This window comes from Nicotiana tabacum, chromosome 7 (assembly GCF_000715075.1).
Source record: "Nicotiana tabacum cultivar K326 chromosome 7, ASM71507v2, whole genome shotgun sequence".
NCBI classification, from domain to species: domain Eukaryota; kingdom Viridiplantae; phylum Streptophyta; class Magnoliopsida; order Solanales; family Solanaceae; genus Nicotiana; species Nicotiana tabacum.
In genome coordinates, this window is record NC_134086.1 from 145314376 (window position 1) to 145335397 (window position 21022).

General features: G+C 38.1%; 1 protein-coding gene across 3 annotated transcripts; it reads right to left on the reverse strand.

Moving 5' to 3' along the window:
• Nucleotides 1-2624: 2624 nt before the first annotated feature.
• On the reverse strand, nucleotides 2625-7303 carry LOC107794611 (uncharacterized). Of its 3 annotated transcripts, none has more exons than XM_016617121.2 (3): nucleotides 7128-7303; nucleotides 4578-5542; nucleotides 2625-3430 (listed from the first exon to the last, which is right to left on the reverse strand). In XM_016617121.2, the coding sequence occupies exons 2-3, from the start codon at nucleotides 5513-5515 to the stop codon at nucleotides 2944-2946; spliced, it is 1425 nt and encodes a 474-aa protein (XP_016472607.2). In that variant the 5' UTR covers nucleotides 5516-5542; nucleotides 7128-7303; the 3' UTR covers nucleotides 2625-2943. The 3 variants fall into 3 exon arrangements, with proteins under 3 accessions (XP_016472607.2, XP_016472600.2, XP_075073921.1); XM_016617114.2 differs by having other exon boundaries at nucleotides 7108-7303; XM_075217820.1 differs by lacking the exon at nucleotides 7128-7303 and adding an exon at nucleotides 7049-7070.
• Nucleotides 7304-21022: the final 13719 nt, after the last annotated feature.

Consider the following 21022-nt stretch of genomic DNA (forward strand, 5'->3'; position numbering starts at 1 on the left):
AAAATATTGTTCAATCAAATTTTAGTTGTTCTTTGTTGTTCAATTTGTATTCATGTGATTTGTTGTTGAAATGTTGTTGAAATCATGTTCATGTGCTTTGCTGTTGAAATGTTGAAGAAATCATGTTCATGAAATTTGTTGTTTGAACATTGTTAGAAATTAATCATATTGTCTATATTTTGGTTATGTTTGATTAGATGATGTGTTATAGCTGATGGGTAGTTTGGTAATTTGTAGTACGTTCAGGGTAGTTTGGTAATTTCAGTAAGGTCGTAAGGGGTAGTTTAGGAATTGTACATTTTGAAATTATTTATTTGAAGCATGGGGGACAAAATAAAATGGGGTGGGTTGTGATATAGTTGTTTAATATAAAGGGGGGACAAGATTTAATTTAAAGGGGGAATCTTGCATTATTTTAAAGGAAGCATGGGGACAAAATATAATGAGGTGGTGTGATATGTTTATTTAATGTAATGGGGATGGGTGAAAAGATAATGGGTTGGGTAGAGAAAAAGTATTGATTTTAATTAATTGAAAGGTTTATGGGATGTGTTATATATGTGAAGTCTTGAAGACATAGAAGAACAAAAATACAGAGAGAGAACACATACAGACGAGAAAAAATACACACACATATAGAGAGAAAAAACGGACAGAGAATAGAAGAGAGAAAAATTCCGAAAAATATTTAAGCTTTCAAAATAAAAATAAAAGCTAAAAAAAAATACTGCTTTCTTTCTTTGTGTGAAATTAGTATTAATGGTTGTTGTTACATTTAAAGCTTAAAGCTTTTGTTTTTGGGATTACTACTCCACCGGTCTGTTACTGGGTTGTTACTGTTGCTGAGCAGTTGTTGCTATTGCACTGTTATTACTGTTGCTGATTTTCATCTTCATTTTCTTTTGTTTCCAATATCAGGTACATATCTTTTAAACTCATGTTGTGAAGAGCTTCAACATGACAAGTAAATGAAGTTTGGAATTATAAGGATGTCTTCTACTCATTTAGATTTTATTAGTTTAAATTTCAGTTTTGTTTTAATTGGTTAATATAGTATTAAATCAATTAGTAGATTAGTTCTCTTTCTTAATAACTAATGGCTTAGTTATTTTAGGAACGCGATCAACTCATTTCTTTTAATATATGAAATAATGTCAATGATTTTTTTTACAAAATATAGAGTTAAGTTTGCAAATAGTCGCATAGGCAGAGAATAAGAATTGGTTTATTTATCTCAAACTCAATCTCTGTAAACAAATTAACCAAACAATTATAACTTTGGACTAAAAACAAGTATATGAGAAGGATATGGGATTTACAAGCACGAATTGCAACATTTTATGTCAAGGATATGTAGAAATAGAATTCGCATTAAATGTAACAATAAAAGTTCTGCAGAAACTATTAATTTGTTTATCAAATTAATTCTTTTTCCAGTTTTATATGCGATTCAATTTTTGGATATCCACGATAAAAATGGTAGTATTTTTAGTTACATGTTGTTTGTTTCTTTTTCATATCATTAATTCTTGAATAGTTTTGAGGTATATAATTCATACGCGTAAAATAAGACTTGTAGCAACGCCTAATAAATTTTGAATTCTTTGTCAAGAAATTTGGTGGCATCCCAATCGGTAATTCTCCACGATTCTTACATTTAAAAATAGATAGATGCAATAAACATTTATGGAAAATCTATACTACTATTAAGAATCTTTTGCGTGATTAGGGATGCGTTCGCGTAACCTGATTATATTTCTAAAAGCAATTCGGATTATGCGTTCGCGCAACTTCGAACGAACATTTAATAAAAAGGGGGCTCTTCGGAGAATATCAATATTAATTTCATATAACTCGAGATGTGCGGTTCAATATTTAATTATACAAGAGCGACGAACGTTCATAATTTTATTTTAGCACAATTTCGAACTTAAGTCTTTTTTTATATATAATAAAAAATTTCGAAAAAATAAATAAATAAATAATAATAATTATATTGTGTATACGTACGCGTGACACGATTTTCACGTTAAAAAATATTAATATATAAAACGAATACACGTACGCGTGATTCGATTCGAAGAAGGGTCTTTAATTATAAACAATTTAAATAGAAGCGGTAACAATAAAATCATGCAATAAAAATGTATTTAATAAATCAAAATAATCAAGCCAAATATAACAGTTGAGCGACCGTGCTAGAACCACGGAACTCGGGAATGTCTAACACCTTCTCCCGGGTTAACAGAATTCCTTATCCGGATTTCTGGTTCGCAGAATAATAAACAGAGTCATATTCTCCTCGATTCAGGGATTAAAACCGGTGACTTGGGACGCCTTAAAATTCCCAGGTGGCGACTCTGAAACAAACAAACAAATCCCGTTTCGACTGTCCTTTAATTGGAGAAAACTCCCTACGCCCCCCGCGGGGGCGGAAAAAGGAGGTGCGACAGCTCTGGCGACTCTGCTGGGGATTGACTAGTCTTGAACCACTGGTTCTAGAATACACTACTTATTATGCCTATGATTCAGTTCCCCTCAAATTCAATGAAATGCAATCTAACTAATCTGGTAATATAACATTGAATATTTTACTAGTAGGTAGAATTATGTATAACGGAAAATAAGAAAATACAGAGCCCAGTAGTCATTTCCAAGCATTCCTTGACCAAGACAATACAAAACTAGTCTATAGAAACCATGATTATGGTAAGGAGAAACATAATGCCTAAGATATGTACATGCTTGTCTTCAAGTACAAGCTGAGGGAAAGCTCAGAATTTCGTTTCAATTTCAACTACTAAAAGCTGAGACCAAAGTAATTGGAGAAATGATCGTCATCATCATACAACTAACATAGACACAACCACCAAGTTAATTCCCCTGTAAACCAATCTTCACAAAACTAGTATTAACAGGAAAATTGGATACAATCTACCCAGCTCAAAATGTCGGTAACATCCACCCGACCGTCCAGCCAAGAAGGAAACCTGCACCAACAAGACCCAAACCTAGTGCAAAAACAACTGCATATCTGCTCAAGTCATACTTGGAACAGGCTCGTTTGGCTCGTTTGACCCTAGCATATTTCTTCCGCGGTCTCTTAGTTTTCTGGGGTACCCATGGCAGCATTACCGGTAATATGGCCGATATCGGCTGGTTTCTGTTGTTTTTAATCTGGAAGTACAGGTTCTCTAATTGCAGTAGCTGGAACCATTGCTTATAGGCAAAAAGTTGTGATGCTTGTCTAAAGACCAGCTGCACAACGTGCTCCTTCTCTGCAAAGGCTTGCTTTGCTGCATTTTCAGCTTCCCTTGCACGAGTTTGAGAATGACGAAGTGCTTCTAGTAGTTGGGCCTTGCTTTCGTCATCACTAGATGTGTTCATTTCAGGCACGGGCTTTTGGCTACTGGTGTCACTGTTCCTCAAACTATGTATAAATAAAAATATCTTTTTAAGAACATCAAACATGCTGAATATACACACTAAAAGTAATACTATTTGAAATCAACCCAGAAATATAAAAAAGGGAAAAGCGGGCTATCAGAGTATACGCACCTTCACTTAAGAGGAGTAAATGACACTGCTATCTCTATTTTTGTATTTATTTTTTTAATTGTTTTTTAGTCACTACTATCTCCTATTGATCACTTGGTCCCATGACGTAAAACTCTAACAAGTTGCATGCACCAGATTGCCAGCTAAGTAACAACATAATAAATCAATAAACTATCCTTGAAAGAATGAACATCTAATTAGCAGCAAAATCTGGAGTGAAGTGTCAATCTTATCAAAAGAACAATGCAAAATGAAGTCACAGTTCTCGTGTTACATTGCGTTTGATGTGTGAGACAATCACCCATGCCAGCATAAAAAATTGTAATACTTCTTTAAATTAAATAAATGCATCATCTTTTTCCTAGGGTTTTCAAACATTGAGATCCCATCTCAGGGAGTTCTTCCTCTTGAAGCAAACATAATATCAGTAATTATATGATCTGGCTGGTTCGTAAGCACCAAAAGGCTTAAGGTGAGAATACATGATACTACTACTATGGGAGGTAGAGTGAAATCCCACAAGTGGGGTCTGGGGTAGTGTGTATGTAGACCTTACCCCTACCATGGGAGGTAGAGAGGCTATTTCCGGTAGACCCTCAGCTCAATGAACGATGAAAAGAAAATTGACTCCCAATTTCTCTAAATGACTGTAATTTTCACCAAAAGGACCGAGCAATCAAGATTTAAAAAAACTACGAAACCGTATAGGTACAACCCATTTCCATAATCTAAATTGTGCAATTCATCCTGGAAAAAAAAAGGGCAAGTTTGTCAAGCCAGTGCAATAGAAAACCTGCCTTGAAGTATCACTGTCATGATAAGCATATGCACGACGAAATCTAATAAAGTCCTAAGCCGAGAAGAATGCTAGACACACATATATGGACATCACGTCAAAACTCAACCTCATGTATATAAGTTGTATTGAATAATGTACGTATGGACAGTAGAGCTTTTTCCCACTATTATAAGAATGATATACAATACATTAAATAGTGAGGAAAGCTAATACACAATACCTTGTTGACTTGCAAGCATGGAGCTGTGAGTGCCCTTCAGCTTCTAATTGAGATGGGCGTTTAAAAGAAACATTGCCCCGTTGATGAATATTCTCACTGTCGCGAGACATATCTCTGGATTTGGGACTCACAGAAGCATCATAAATCTTAGTATCAACATCCACATCGTGATCCCGTTTAACAAAATTGTTCTGTGGCTGGGGAAGATCACAGTTCTCAATAAAATCATGTGATCTCTGTGCAACCAATAAAGCAAGTTCCTCTCTGTCTGCAGTTCGCCACCATGGCTCAGATTTCTCAACACCAATCCAAGGATACTCCGTATCAAACGAAAGCTCATCAAACTGTTTACACTCTGTGAAATCAACTACATCTTTCTTACTTGCTTCATAAGGATACCTTCCGTCCTCAAGGTTAAGGCTATCCTTGGAAATGTCAGTGAACACATCTATTAGTTCTTTGTGTCCAACTCCCAAGTCACTATTTACATGGCTTGCAGATCTTTTAACCTGATAATCTAGAGATCCACCAACTGTGACTTCATCCACGTAATCATCATCTGCTTCACTCTGATCAGTGAACTTGCTATTTTTAGGGGTTGAATCTAAAACTGGTCCAATACTTTCCATCTCCGCTTCCAGAGAATCTACAGTTTCACTCACTAAGCCTCTTTGATACCCATAATTAGGTTGAAGATGCAGCCACCATCTTGTATTAGGGGATAAATCACAATACGAAAAGTTCCTGTTAAAGGGCAGGAAACATGTGCTAGAAGGATTTTGTGCATCAGCACCATTTGCAGGCCCAGTATCAACCTGTTTCGCTGAGGGTGATGCTGATGAGCAGCACGCCAACTTCGGAGCTCGTTTGGCATCTTCTTGAACCAAACATCGATTAGCTGCTCTTTGCCAAGCGGTTCTTGCTTCTGCCACAGCCATTACTGACCCATTCTTCTGCACATTTTTCTGTCACATAGCAAAATCTGTCAGACACTGAGGGCATCAAGTTTCACGCATCAAGCTGAGGACTTAAGTGAAAGGAAATTACTACCAAAGTCAATCATGAGAAAGCTAATCGAAGTTTTGTACAACATAAAACATTTCCAGGAACACAACTATCGGCAATCTCCTCTTGCATTGATCTAATCCGTTCATCTTTTACGCCAAGGAAGTATTTTTGGTAAAAGGTAACGGAAAGCTCACACACACACTAAAAATTAGGTAAAGAAGAAGGAAACACATGAAGATACTCATTATCTGAAGTTTTCCAGATGATTAATATGTACGTATTAGTTCATCAACAAAATCAGGTGAATGAAGAAGCTAATGCCTGTTGTATTCCTATTTGTGTTACACATCATATTTTGAACAGAGAAGTAATAATGAAAATAGTTGCCGAAAGATAGCCATACATAATGATACAATGGTAAATCGACGCACGCATTTTTACACGACCTTATTTGGTATAATGTTGGCTTGAGATGATTTTAAATGGAGGAACATGGTCAGTGAGGATTCATACAGTCGCCCACCTTGTTTGAGACAGAGGCGTAGTAGTAGTTGTTGATAATTAGGCGACCTCACCACTACAAACAGTCTAAATCTACCACCAAATGCTATAAAACAGAGTGGGTTTTAAAGCAAGCAGAACCCCCCTCTCACGCTGACAGATTCTCAAAACAGAATCGCAACCACCCTACTTCAAGGTGAAGGCTGAGTAGCATCATAATGCAACATAAAAATCGAAGTACCATTCAAGATGTTTGACCAAAGAATGCAAATTTACCCCAAAATCCCTTTTTAATTTCAGAAAGAAGCGCATGAATCTTCTGGAAGAATATTTTTTCTTTCCCTTTTGAAAAGAATTTCAACCACTAGTTTACTTATTCCAAGTCCTACTCCAGGGAATCTCCCCTTGGAAACCAACTTACTAGTCTTACTAACAGCAAATACCCCAAAAGAGAGAACTTTACACAACCACATGCACAACAAACACCTCTAAATGAGCAAGATCAAATAACAAACTCATCCTCATCAAAATAATTCACAATAGATATCAAAGAAAAATAACAGGAGTTAACAAGCAGCTACATATTCCCACTCTCACAAAGAACTTGAATTAAGCTTTGCATAATAAACAACCACAAGCAACAACAACAACAACAACCCAGTAAAATCCTACAATGGGACCTGGGGAGGGTAGTATGTATTACATCTACCCGAGGGATAAAGATGAGGTTTCCGATAGACACTCGGCAGAGACAATATAAATAAAGAACCACAAGCATCAGTTTTTTTAATCTTAGACTCCTAAAATCTTTAAATTAACCATCATAATCATCATCAGCAGATAGCATAAGCATAAAACAAAAAAAGCTAAGATTTTTAACTCCACCCCCAAAACCAACATGGAAAAGAAGTAAAAGACAAGAACACCACAAGCATAATTTTTAATAATAAAAAGAAAATTACCAAGCACTTCAAAGTTGAAACATGCTCATTAAAATAAACAATTATGTGCGAACACTTACAGTAAGCCAGAGAAAAACACCTGAAAACAGTGAAGTATGGATAAGTAAAAGAGGGTTTACAATCTGGATGAAGTTTCAGTTTTTTGCTTTTTTTGATGTTCAGAGGACACGATTTTCACTCATCTTTTGTCAGAGAGAAGAGACCCGCCACCCCACCCCCTCAGCGCCAGCAGTTTCAGCATCCTTTTTTTTGTTTTTCAGTTACTTGTATCATCCCATCTTTTGTCTGTCGGTTTTCGTTTGCAGTTGCACACTCTACGCTGTCGTTTTGCACAGCTTCTCTCCTAAACGACGTCATTAGCATGATAAGTTGTTTTTCCGGTTTTTCCTTCATGTTTTCTTCAGAAAAATAGAAATTTTGTATAGTAATTCATATGTAAGTACACTGTTTTTAGCTTATACGCCTCAAATAATCCCCCCTCCCCCCTTTTTTGGTTTGTTTGTTGTGGTTAACTTTAAGAAAGAGACTTGTGGTCAAAATTAAAAACGTCATGTTTTGCTCTCATTTTACTAATCGTTCAAAAGTACATGTGAAGGGAAGGAAAACAAAAAGTAGAAGATAATTGTGTACTAGTAAAATTTTCATTATGTATGAGTAAATATTTGACACATATGAACGTAGTAGTGAAAATTATGTTCTGCGTACAATTGTATACTCCTTCCGTTCAACCTATATGGCTAGTCTAACTGAGCATTGAGTTTATTAAAAAAAAACTATGATCTTATTATAGTATTTGTATGATTATAATATATTTGAAACTTATGGTCATTTTCTTATGAAGAATAAAATAAAATATTTACAACCATATAGATGAATGGAGTATATAATAGTAAAAGCAATATTAGGCTTATACAAATTATCTTGCTGACTCGATGAATAGATAAGTAGAAGATTAGTGGGTCCGAGCAGTGATGAATAGAGATAAGGGACTTTTAATTGGGATTTTTATTTTCCTTTTGTAGTGTCATCAGTATATTTTGCTTCAGCTTTCAAGGCGTTGGTGGATCTTTGTTTCTTGATATTTTTATGATAATCATTAAATACATACTATTGAAAATGACTCCACAAGAGATCTCACATTGCAAGAAATCGGTTATTTTCGTATGTGGGTTTTTTTTCCCAGTAGAGAGGTATGGCGTGGTCCACTGTTCTTATTGCTGGCAAAAGACGATTGTACAACAAATAGAATTCAATGAAGAGAATAGTGGTCAAGAAGTTACTAAATTTAAATCCTTCATGATATTATTGGAATGAACTTGGCTTGTTCGATAAAGCATCACAATTTTAAACTCCAATTTAAGATGTAAAAGTAACCAAATAGTGAGTCCTCTAAATACAAAAAATTTATACAAGTGATACCAACTAACTCAATCAATCAATAGTTTATTGATGCATGTACCCTATGATTTGAATAATAATCTATGTATTTGAATAATAATCTATGTAAATCTTTTGATCTGATTAATTCAGATTCATATTGCATAGAGCTCATCAAGCGAGAAACACTTTCTATCAAAACCTTTTTTTATTTTTAGAGTAAGGGTGTTAAACGGGTGGGCCGGGACGGACCTGAGTTATTTGGACCCGTACGGGTTTTGTTCCGGGCCGGTTCCGGGCTTGGTCTTAACGGGTTTAACGGGTTCGGTTCATCCGGGTAAAATTGAACCATACGGGTTACGAGTTGAGGGGGCCGGGCCGGGTTTAGTGTTTGTTTAAATTTTCTTTTTGGAATTTTGTATAACTATTGTAAGTTATATTAATACTTTGTATTAATTTAAAGAACACAAGGAAGATGGGAAAAAATTGCACTTATAAATTGCAAGTACTACATTTATTTCAAAATACAAAATTAAAGTTTGCATTTAAAAAGTAAATTAACAAAAAAATAGTAAAACTAAATTTTCATGCATAATAAATTAATAATACTTCAAATTAATCTAACAAACTAAAACATTAAGCATAAATACGTCTAATAATTTTAAAATAACACAAATTGTCGAAAAATCTTAAATACGAATTTTCAGAGGACGCTCAAAACAATACTTTATATGCCTCCTTAAATTGCCTATGCCACACTCTGAACGAAATTTTAAGACTTGACCACAGTTCTTGCACTTTAATTTCTGACCTTCTTCATTTTCTTCTACCATCTCAAAGTGTTGCCAAACATATGAGCGCACTCTAGAAGTACGAGGCATGATTTAACTTGAGATTTGAGAATTGAGAATTTGAGATTGAGACTTGAAATCTTGCAAATTGGAGAATGAGAGAAATTGAGATTGAGAAATGAGTATTGAGTAAAGGTGTTAAACGGGCCTGGTTGACCCGGTTCCGGACCGGCCCAGACCGGTAGAACCCGGGACCGGCCCGGACCGGTAAGGAGGGCTGGGCTGGGCTGGGTAGGGGGGTTGGGGGGTTTGGACGGGTTAAATTTTTGAAACGGGTAACCGGCCCGGTTGAACCCGGAAGAGTTACTGTTCACCCTTACGGGGTTAACCGGACCGGACCGGTTCAACGGTAACTTTTTTTTTGTTTTTGTTTTTATTTTCGAATTGAGTGGGCCCACAGACCGTTGGCAACAGTCAGATCATTTTTTGGTCCGTTGGCCAACGGCAATATTGCACAAATAGCCTTTTTTTTATTTAAATTTTTAACCCTTTTTCGATTTACAGAACTAACCTTCTCTAAAACTATAAATACCCCCCCCTTCTTCATTTCTTCACTCAATACTCATTTCTCAATCTCAATTTCTCTCATTCTCTCATTCTCTCATTCTCCAATTTGCAAGACTTCAAGTCTCAATCTCAAATTCTCAAATCTCAAATCTCAAGTTAAATCATGCCTCGTACTTCTAGAGTGCGCTCATATGTTTGGCAACACTTTGAGGTGGTAGAAGAAAATGAAGAAGGTCAGAAATTAAAGTGCAAGAACTGTGGTCAAGTCTTAAAATTTCGTTCAGAGTGTGGCACAGGCAATTTAAGGAGGCATATAAAGTATTGTCTTGAGCGTCCTCCAGAAATTCGTATTTAAGATTTTTCGACAATTTGCGTTATTTTAAAATTATTAGACGTATTTATGCTTAATATTTTAGTTTGTTAGATTAATCTGAAGTATTATTAATTTATTATGCATGAAAATTTAGTTTTACTATTTTTTTGTTAATTTACTTTTTAAATGCAAACTTTAATTTTGTATTTTGAAATAAATGTAGTTCTTGCAATTTATAAGTGTAATTTTTCCCCATCTTCCTTGTATTCTTTAAATTAATACAAAGTATTAATATAACTTACAATAGTTATACAAAATTCCAAAAAAAAATTTAAAAATAATACTAAATCCGACCCGGCCCGGCCCCCTCAACCCGTAACCCTTACGGTTCAATTTTTACCTGGATGAACCCGAACCCGTTAAGACCAAGCCCGGACCCAGCCCAGAACAAAACCCGTACGGGTCCAAATAACTCAGGCCCGAACCGGACCGGCCCACCCGTTTAACACCCTTAGTATTGAGTGAAGAAATGAAGAAGAGGGAGAGGGGGGTATTTATAGTTTTAGATAATGTTAGTTTTGTAAATTGAAAAGGGGTTAAAAATTTAAAAAAAAATAGGCTATTTGTGCAATATTGCCATTGGCCAACGGACCAAAAAATGGTTTGACCGTTGCCAACGGTCTGTGGGGCCCACTCAATTCGAAAATTAAAAAAAAAACAAAAAAAAAGTTACCGTTGAACGGGACGGTTAACCCGGTAAGAGTGAACAGTAACTCTTCCGGGTTCAACCGGGTAGGTTACCCGTTTCAAAAATTTAAACTGTCCAAACCCCCAACCCTCCTACCCAACCCAACCTCCCTTACCAGTCCGGGCCGGTTCCGGGTTCTACCGGTCTGGGCCGGTCCGGAACCGGGTCAACTCGACCCGTTTAACACCTTTATTTTAGAGCTCAAAACGAAGACCTTTCATTTAAAAAAAAGGAGCTCCTTTCCTTCAATCATTCTCAGGATTAGGCTTTAACTAACTCTTGATTACATTAATCATGGAGAGACCAAACTTCAACTACTCTTCTTGGCTTTTCCTAAGAAGGAATTAATAATTAAGAAATTCAGACGAAATCAAGAATCTTGTTGTCTTTAATTAACTCATCATCTCGCATCACATACATATTTTAAGTTTACAGTTATCACACCTCCTTTTTGCGCGCCCCGCCCCGAAGGGTAAAATGCGCGAGGGAGTTTTTCCAATTTGAGTGACAATATTCGAAATGAGATTATTTATTTAATTCAGAGTCGCCACTTGGGAAAGGTTTGGCTTTTGGTGTCCCAAGTCACCGGTTTATCTTGAATCCCAAATCGAGGAAATTTTTGACTTTTCCAAATGAAGTCTGCGAACCAGAAATTCTAAGTAAGGAATTCTGTTAACCCGAGGGAAGGTGTTAGGCACCCTCGAATCCCGTGGTTCTATCACGGTCGCTTAAATTGTTATAATGGCTAAATATCTGATTTAAATACATGTTGTGACTTATGTGCTTTTATTAAATTTAAACCGCTTTCATTATTACCATTTTTTATAGAATTGCAATGTCGTGAAAATGCATCTTGAACCACGTCGCAATCAATGCACCCGTAGTTGTTAACACATCTTGACTCCGTTGAGATTTGGATTTGGGTCACATCAATGTGCACCCGAATTTAAGAATGTAATTTAATTAAGTCGCGCCTAAAGAGCCTAACGCGTTATTATCTTTGGGGAAGGAGTGAACTTTTCTAGACAGTCCATCCCAAAACCTATGTGTTTATTATGATCAATTATTGAGGGCCCCGCAATGTGTATCTTTATTTGACGAGGCTCGTCTCATTACTTTTAAAAAAAAGGATGTCCTAAAGTGACTACATTTCTATTACGTTTGTCTCTAAAAAATAAAAGAAAGAAGACACCAAATTTACTTGTTTAAACAACTACATGCTAAATCTTTACTATGTTTGCCGAATCCGAATTTTGTTTGGTTACCTGATTGGTTGTTTACGAGGTGAGAGTCACCTCATGCCTTGTCTTCGACGAGTGAATACGCTTGTTAAATTGCTAAGGGAGATTGCAAGCAAACTAATAACATATACTAAAGTTACATTAAACGACCTTCAAATTTGAATTTTAAAACTAGCTTATTTGGGCTTTATTAATGGAATCGACTGTTTATTAGGAAAACTACTACTAATTGAACTCAAAAATGCCTATTAGTTTTCCTCAAAAGTCATCGCATTATTTCGAAACAGTGAATCCATATCGAAGCCCATATCGAACCTATATCGGAACAAGTAGTCTAACAAGAGAGTTGGCGTACATGGCCAAACTGTTAACGTAACCACATGAGAATTTGTTTGGGATACATTTATCCTGAAGTCAAATGGAACCAAATACAACAGATTTGACAGTTCAGAGGTCTAGACAAAATACATACAGATGCTTGCCATGATTCTCTGTTATAATGTCATAACTAAATCAAGACCCAATGGTTATATGCATTAAAATACGTCTGATCTAACCAACAATGCTATCTAATAGTTCATCTCAATCAGAATGTATGTTAATTCATACAGAGCAATTGCAGTTTGAAGTTAAACAAATGTAGGCCAACTTATCATTCAAACTATGACTATATTTTAAACATAAGCATTGTGAAGTAAACAACATTCATTTCTTTATTTCTGCTTCAAAACTTCAAGCTTTCAACAACACATGGTTTCAAAAGTGTGTACCTGGAAGTGTTTACAGTTGAAGAAGAAAAGAAGTCAGCAGAGTAACAATGGCAACAAATGCAGCAGCAACAACAACAGATAACAACAGGACAAATCCCAGAGCAAGGTGCAACTATAGCCGATAGAACAAGTAGTAGCAAAACAACAGCAGCACACAGTGCAGTAGAAATAATGCTCCAAGACAAGACCAAGTCCAGGAGAACAAACAATGCAAACCAAACAATAGACTTATTCGAGACTTGGAAGAAATCAGGATTGATTGAACAGGTTGCACAAATGAAACCCAAACAACAGTGTCACACCTCCTTTTTCCGCACCCAAGAGGGTGCAAGGGAGTTTTTTCCAATTAAAGGACAATCGAAACGGGATTGGTTTATTTATTTCAGAGTCGCCACTTGGGAGATTTAGGGTGTCCCAAGTCACCAGTTTTAATCCCGAATCAAGGAAAAGAATGACTCTATATTACAGTCTGCGTACCAGAAATCCGGATAAGGAATTCTGTTAACCCGGGAGAAGGTGTTAGGCATTCCCGAGTTCCGTGGTTCTAGCACGGTCGCTCAACTGTTATATTCGGCTTATTTATCTGATTTTAAATACAATTATGAACCATGTGCAAATTTTATCTTTTAACCGCTTTTGTCATTATTATTATTTTTACGAGAATTGCAACGTCGTGAAAATATATCTCGAACCACGTTACATCAATGTACCCATGGTTATCGATATATCTCGACTCGGTTGAGATTTGGATTTGGGTCACATAAATGTGCACCCGAATTAAGGAAAATAAATTGTTAAAGGCGCGCCTAAAGCAACTAGCGTCTTGTTATTTTGGGGAAAGTCGTAAAAATTTGTTAAACGGCACATCCCGAATTCTAAATACTTTAATATATACATGCATCTAGAGGGCCCCGCAGCTTTGTACATTTTATTTGTCGAGGCTCGTCTCGTTCTATTTTTAAAAGGAATTTGCGACGTCATGGACATGCATCTCGAACCACGTCACAATCAATGTACCCGTGATTAGAAACACATTTCGAATCCGTCGAGATTTGGATTTGGGTCACATAAATGCACACCCGAATTTAAGAAGGTAAAATTATTAAATATGCGCTTAAAGAGGCTATCGCGTTATTATTCCGGGAGGGTCGTGAGATTTGCTAAACGACCCACCTTAGGGACTGAATGCTTCAACATATATATATTTAACAAGGGCCTCGCAATTTGTGTGTTTTTCTTTATTTTTTGTCGAGGCTCATCTCGTCCTTATTTTAAAAGGATATCCTATAGCAACTACGTTTCTTGTTGCGTTTGTCTCTACTAATTGAAAACAATAGATAGCCCTAGTTAATTACATGCTTGCAAGTTATCTATACAGAATTCCGAGTGCTTGCACAAAATCAGAAGCACGGCCACGTACGCAGTCGGCCGAGCAAAAATTAAGGGCCCAAATCCAGCCCATGCGTGATGGACCAGACCTGGGCCATTGTTTGTTCGATGCAGGCCTGCTTGGTCTGTTTCGACCCGGGCTCGACCTTCGTGAGGTTGAGATTGCAGTCTCCGTGTTCTTTGTCTTAAAACATGGTTTACCAGTTATATGAAGCAGTTTATCAGAAAGGAAAGAACTTAACTAATAGAGTACGATTTTCATGCTTGGCCTACATTAAAGGACATACTACAAAGTAAAACTAAGTCTAAGGTACAACCTATTTCATTGGGAATATTTTCACCTATCAGCATACATATATAAACTATCATTCAGCTAATCTATATTGATATACACTGGGCATACAAGCTACTTCTATTGTCAACACAGGAATGAAAATTATTATACAGTACATGATATCTAATGTAACAATCTATGTATGAAAGTCAACTTCAGGTCTTTTCTTTTTGTATTCATGCTCAATTTTCCAATTACATTTGACAGTGTATTGGTTGTGTACCTGGTATAGAGGACAAAAGAAGAAAGGAATGATCAGCTGGGCAGTATGCAACAAACACAGCAACAGCAGATACACAGCAACAACACAGCAACAAACCAACAACCACAAGTGTTTTCCACAGTCCACAGACAACCAGCAACAGTTTCCAGAACAAAGAAAACCAACAGATGGTCGAGCACCAAACAAGTAATCCCAGAAAAGAGTAGTGAAACAACAGAAATAACAGAGTATTCGATGCAGCAACACCAGCAGTTCAACAATCACAAGCAGCTCAATCAGGGCAAACAACAGAACTTGGCCAAGACAGCTTGACCAATATGAATTCTTCTGTAGTTTTCACACAGTGTTTGGTTACAGTGTTTCTGGAAATTTCCTTATATTTTTTCAGTTTTTCTTCAACTCACAAGACCTCTCTCAAGACTAAAATTTCCAGCCCCTTTTAAGTTCTGAAATGGCCTATTTATAAGCCAAACAACCAGTGCAGTCAAGCTGCCTGGATCCTGCCAATTTGCAGACTGCCCATACCTATTAAATCCCATGCCTAAGCATCTTTTTGATGCCAGCCCTTTGTTCCCCACGCTTGGCTTATTCCTTTTATTCAAGAGATGGATGGGTTCATTTAAGTATTCATTTTAAACCCCATACTCTTGTGTCTTGTTCCCCATTGGCATTAGTTTAATCCCAATTTAGTACCCTACTTGTCAGCTCATTTAAACTAAGCTTTTCTGTTCTTTTCAAACCCCAGACTACCCTTGTTAAACCCTGATTATTACTGCCCTAAACCCATTGCAGCATCAGGGCATTTTGAACTTCTGAAAGTTCAAATTCAGAACTGCCCATGGGCTGAATCTTTTCAGTCATTTTGCAATACAAACAAACCCATTTCAAACAGTGTCGGACATTCAGTTAGTGACATGGTTCGATCAGTCATGTGACATTATTAATTAATTTGATCAATTAGTTATAGAAAACCAATCGACGATGTTTATCGAGTCGACTATACTAAATACAACAGGTAATAATCAATCGTTCACATAAACAATACGTACAGGGACCCAAAGGGCATCGGACAACTTTTGTTCAATTACTGGGAACCTATATGAATTATTTATGCGACGACTATCCTAATCGAACATGTATATCACAGAATATATTCAGAACATACACAGAAAACAATCGACCAAATAAAAAGGTCTTTGACAGAGATGGAAGAAAGTAAGAAAATTATCAGACAATAACACACAGTCACAACAAAGCATGCTAACAACTCAATCAAAATTAAAACAAAGAGAAGGGAAAACTTACTGAAAGAGTTTAAACCAAACTGACCCAAATCCGACTTAGCTTCGACCATTTGAGGCCGAACAAACTTTAATCAGGGTGTTCTCACACGAGAACACCTTGATTAAGGTCTATTAGACCTCAAACCCCTGTTAAGACCGGCCGGATTCCAAGGCTATTCGTGTTCTAGGTTTTGGGTCTTCAGATCTGGTTTTTTAGGAGTTGTGGGTAGATTCGGACCAAACCAAGCCTGGTTTGGTCACGAGGGAGGTTAGGGGAGTGTCTGGTACGAAGATGGTGAGGTTTGGTATAGGTCCGGGTTCGACTCGAATCTTCAAATGAAGATTCGAGATGAAGGAAGGTGATTCGAGGCTAGGGGGTAATAGATCCATGTTCAGGAGAGTGAGGGGGTCCTAGGGTGTTCAGGAGGTGGTCATCGGCGTTCATGCCGCCGGGTTCTGGTGAAAGGGAAATCAGGGCGGCTGCTAGGGTTTGGGGGGGGGGGTTTCAGTGTTTGGTGAAGACGATGAGTGGAGAGGGGGTTCGGATAGGGGGCGCGGGGTGTTAGGTTAGGTTTATATATGGGGAGGGTGATTCAATCCTGGCCGTTGGATTGATTACAATTGATGGTCAGGATTGGGGAAGCTTAACAATACGGTGCCGTTTGGTTAAGTAGGGGGTCGGTTAAAATGGGAATGGGTCGGGTCACGAGGGCCAATAAGGGCCATCGGATCAATGGAGATGAATGGCTCAGATTAACCGTCCCTAAAACGACGTCGTTTGGGTCCGTACTTGGGCAGGTCGGTCTTGGACTGGACTGGTGTGCCGGTTTTGGGCCTATTTTTGTTACATTTCTTGGGCCCAAACTGATTTTCATTCACTCTTTTCTTTTGTTTTTTTTTCTAATTTTAAAACCAAAAATGAAATAATAAGAACAATGAAATTAAAACAAACAACAATGTAACATTTTAACACAATTATCACAAAAATATTTAAGTAAGTTAAATCACAACCTAGAACGAACGATGCATATATATATATTTTGAATTTTCTTTCAACGACCGAATTACGGTTTGATTACCATGACAGACGTACTTTGTATTTTGATCGATAAGATTAAATGCAAAATGGACCGAACCACAAATGACTAGCAGTACATGTCATGAAAAATTGAAAATTTGCACAGCGAGGTCACTGGTCATTATTTTTGTTTTCTTTTGGAGTGATTGTCCGTGAAGCAAAAATCACGTGCTTACAGCTGCCCCTCTTTGCACGAAGACACGCAGGGTTTTCGCGCAAAGATAAAGCGGGAGATTTTTGCTCGTCCGAGTACTCCGTGTGAAGCATTTTTTGAAAAAGATTTGACCGAACCTTTGCTTCAGAGGTTTCCTACATATCCTGGGCTAAACAGGAATCAGGTCAATGTAGTTCGGGAAATTTTGGTAGCTGGGACTACCGTGTGACTGTAGTGCTCGCTGTTGTTGTGCGCTGTCGCATGCTGCTGCAGGATTCTACCGCTCGCCGATCTCCTTGTTACATTGTTCTGAAAGGAAAAACAAGAAGCTAAGCTAGACTATGGATCATGAGATCTCATCTATCCTCGACTTGTTCTTGTTGCCTTGCTTTCTTGTCTGCTAGCGCTTTCCTCCGATGCCTTTATTTTGTGAACTTGGGGGATGATACTGGTCCTTCGCCTTTTCTGAATGTCAGTTTTCATCACTTCGCTTGATCCGCTGGGAACATGGCCCTCTTCTTTAAGCCTTTCAATGGTTTCTTCAGTGGTATGACTTTCTTCACCAAAATTGTTATGTTGGGCATGCTATAACGTTCCGCAAACTGCTTCTTTTGAGACGCGTTCCTTCTTCCTTTTGAATCGCGCGTTTGCCTTTGCAGCCTTCTGCTTCTTGATGCTGGGGTTTTTATTGTTTCCTGCTTGGGGATCTCTGTTGTAACCCTCCGCCTTCAGGTGGGGTTACTGATTCCAGAATCTAGAGCTGAAAAGTATTCCCGCATTTTACTGGTGGGCGACCTAGAACTTAAATGTTTTCCCGCATTATACTGGTGGGCGACCTAGAACTTAAATGTATTCCCGCATTATACTGGTGGGCGACCTAGAACTTAAATGTATTCCCGCATTATACTGGTGGGCGACCTAGAACTTAAATGTATTCCCGCATTATGCTGGTGGGCGACCTAGAACTTAAATGTATTCCCGCATTATACTGGTGGGCGACCTAGAACTTAAATGTATTCCCGCATTATACTGGTGGGCGACCTAGAACTCAAATGTATTTGAAATTGTTTCCCCGTTCTTCCAAAAAAAAAGAATTTTTTTTTTGACAATCGACGGAAAATTTTCTGCCCCGGTTTTTGGTGATTTCCCTGGCGTTGCGTCTTGCTGCCAACATTAATCCTTTGTTTTCCTGCAACAAACAAAAAGGAGTTAGTTAGTTTCAATCGTGGTGGGAGGAGGTGTCCTTCCGGCGGATGATTTTTCCTCTCTTCCCCTTTTTCTTGCTCTATGTCCCCATAATTGGTTGGGTGGACAAACTTGCTTGCTGGGGGTTTCTGGCCTGCTGGGGGCTGGTTTTCAATTTATCCCCCTTCCTGATTTCTCTTTAAGTACATGCTGTGGGAGTCTGCTTCTACTCCCGAAACCACTCCCTTTAGGAGCTTACTTCCTCCGAAACTGCAAGGCACGATCATTGCATTGCCTGGGGCCGGCCTTTAAGACTGTTTGTGTTATCCTGCATTGGATGAATTCCCCTTCGGTCTCTGGTAGTAAGCTTTGAAAAATCCTTTTCAAGACAAATTTTAGGAAGAGAAATAAAAGATAAAAAAAGGAGAAAATCTTTCTGAACCAATATTTGGTGGGAGAAGAAACTCAGAAGAACTTATCTGGAGGACATGACTGGTCCTCGTGATCATGACGTGCACCATAGATTCCCGACCCAGTCTAGTTGTATCAATCGATTTGCCCGATGGTCTGACTTGCTGGGGATGATAAATGAGTGTCCATTTCGTTGCGAATGTGGTTGCTTTTTTGTTGATCTGTCTTGTCGCCTCATAGTGCCCTTCGAGGGGTTTTCACTAATGAGACTCTCTCTTTTCTCTCATCTCCCGGTGCCTTATGGTGCCTGTGAAGGTTTTCACCGATAAGACTTTCTCATTTTATATCTCTCATCTTGCGTCGCCTTTCGGTGCCTGTGAAGGTTTTCACCGATAAGACTCTCTCATTTTATTTCTTCATTGAGTAATCGGGGTGTTGTCGATACGACCCTCTCTTCTGGAGATTCCTTTGACCACCAATTCATTCCCAGTCTTATGATCTCTTCTTTGCTGGGGATCGGTGTATTATTCTCGGCTTTATTTGCCTGACTTGGCATCTCTTGGATATTGATCGGGAGGTCTTTTGGACGTCGATGTTGGTTTTGGTGTGGGGCTAAAGAAAGTCTATCAAAAATGAAAATAATTTTGATGGGTGATCTGCTACAACTTTTGGAATCAAACCTTTGTTGGGACTTAAAACATAACCTCTGCCCCAGTTTTCTTGCTTGGGGAATTTTATTTTTTATACTTATGTTGAGCTATGTGCGTTACGCACACTGTGCCTATTATGCACACTATGTACATTATGCATCCTATATACACTATGATGCACACTATGACCGAGCCGTGAGGCGCCTACGTATCCTCTTTGAGGAATCAGGTCAAACGTAGTTCCCACAGTTTTGTATTTCTTATGATTTTTATCTTCTTTTCCTTTTCTTTCTCCTTTTTTTTTCATTTTCCTTTTTTTTTCTTTTCCATTAGTGATTCCAAAAGAGGGGTATGAAAGAATAACTTAAGGATCAAAGGGGGAAGCAAGGGTTAAAGTGTTTGGATATAAGAAAGAATTGCCTCCGTCATTTCATTATCCAATAAATACCAGATACAAACAAAAGAACCAAAAATTGCCATAATCTATAGAAATTACGCATAATATCTCTTGACTACATCAGAATTGATAGCCATGTCGACACATCTTCCCTCGATATCTGTCAAACACAAAGCACCATTGGACAACACTCTGGTCACGATATAAGGCCCTTGGCAATTTGGGGCGAATTTGCCTTTTGCCTCGATCTGATGCGGGAGGATCTTCTTCAATACCTGCTGCCCTACTTCAAACTTCCTAGGGCACACCTTCTTATTGTATGTTCTTGCCATTCTCTTCTGGTACAGCTGACCATGGCACACTGCCGCCAATCTTTTCTCGTTTATCAAGCTTAACTGTTCCAACCGAGCTTTGACCCATTCATCATCATCAATCTTGGCTTCAACGACAATCCAGAGGGATGGAATTTCGACCTCCGCCGGTATTACGGCTTCAGTTCCGTACACCAACGAATAAGGAGTTGTACCTATGGAAGTCCGGACAATAGTGCGGTAACCCAACAAAGCAAAGGGTAATCTCTCGTGCCATTGTCTGGATCCTTCCACCATATTTCGCAGTATCTTCTTGATATTCTTATTGGCTGCTTCGACCGCTCCATTCGTCTTGGGACGATATGGGGTGGAATTGCGGTGGGTAATCTTGAATTGTTGGCATACCTCTCTCATCAGGTTGCTGTTAAGATTCGCACCGTTATCCGTGATGATCACTTTTGGGATTCCAAATCTGCAGATGATATGGGAGTGAACAAAGTCCACCACTGCCTTTTTGGTTACCGACTTGAAGGTTTTAGCCTCAACCCATTTGGTGAAGTAATCAATGGTCACAAGAATGAACCTGTGGCCGTTGGATGCTGCTGGTTCGATAGGTCCAATGACATCCATGCCCCATGCTACAAACGGCCAGGGTGCTGTCATCGTATGTAACTCTGTTGGCGGAGAATGGATCAGATCTCCATGTATCTGGCACTGATGGCATTTCCTTACGAAAGTGATACAGTCGTGTT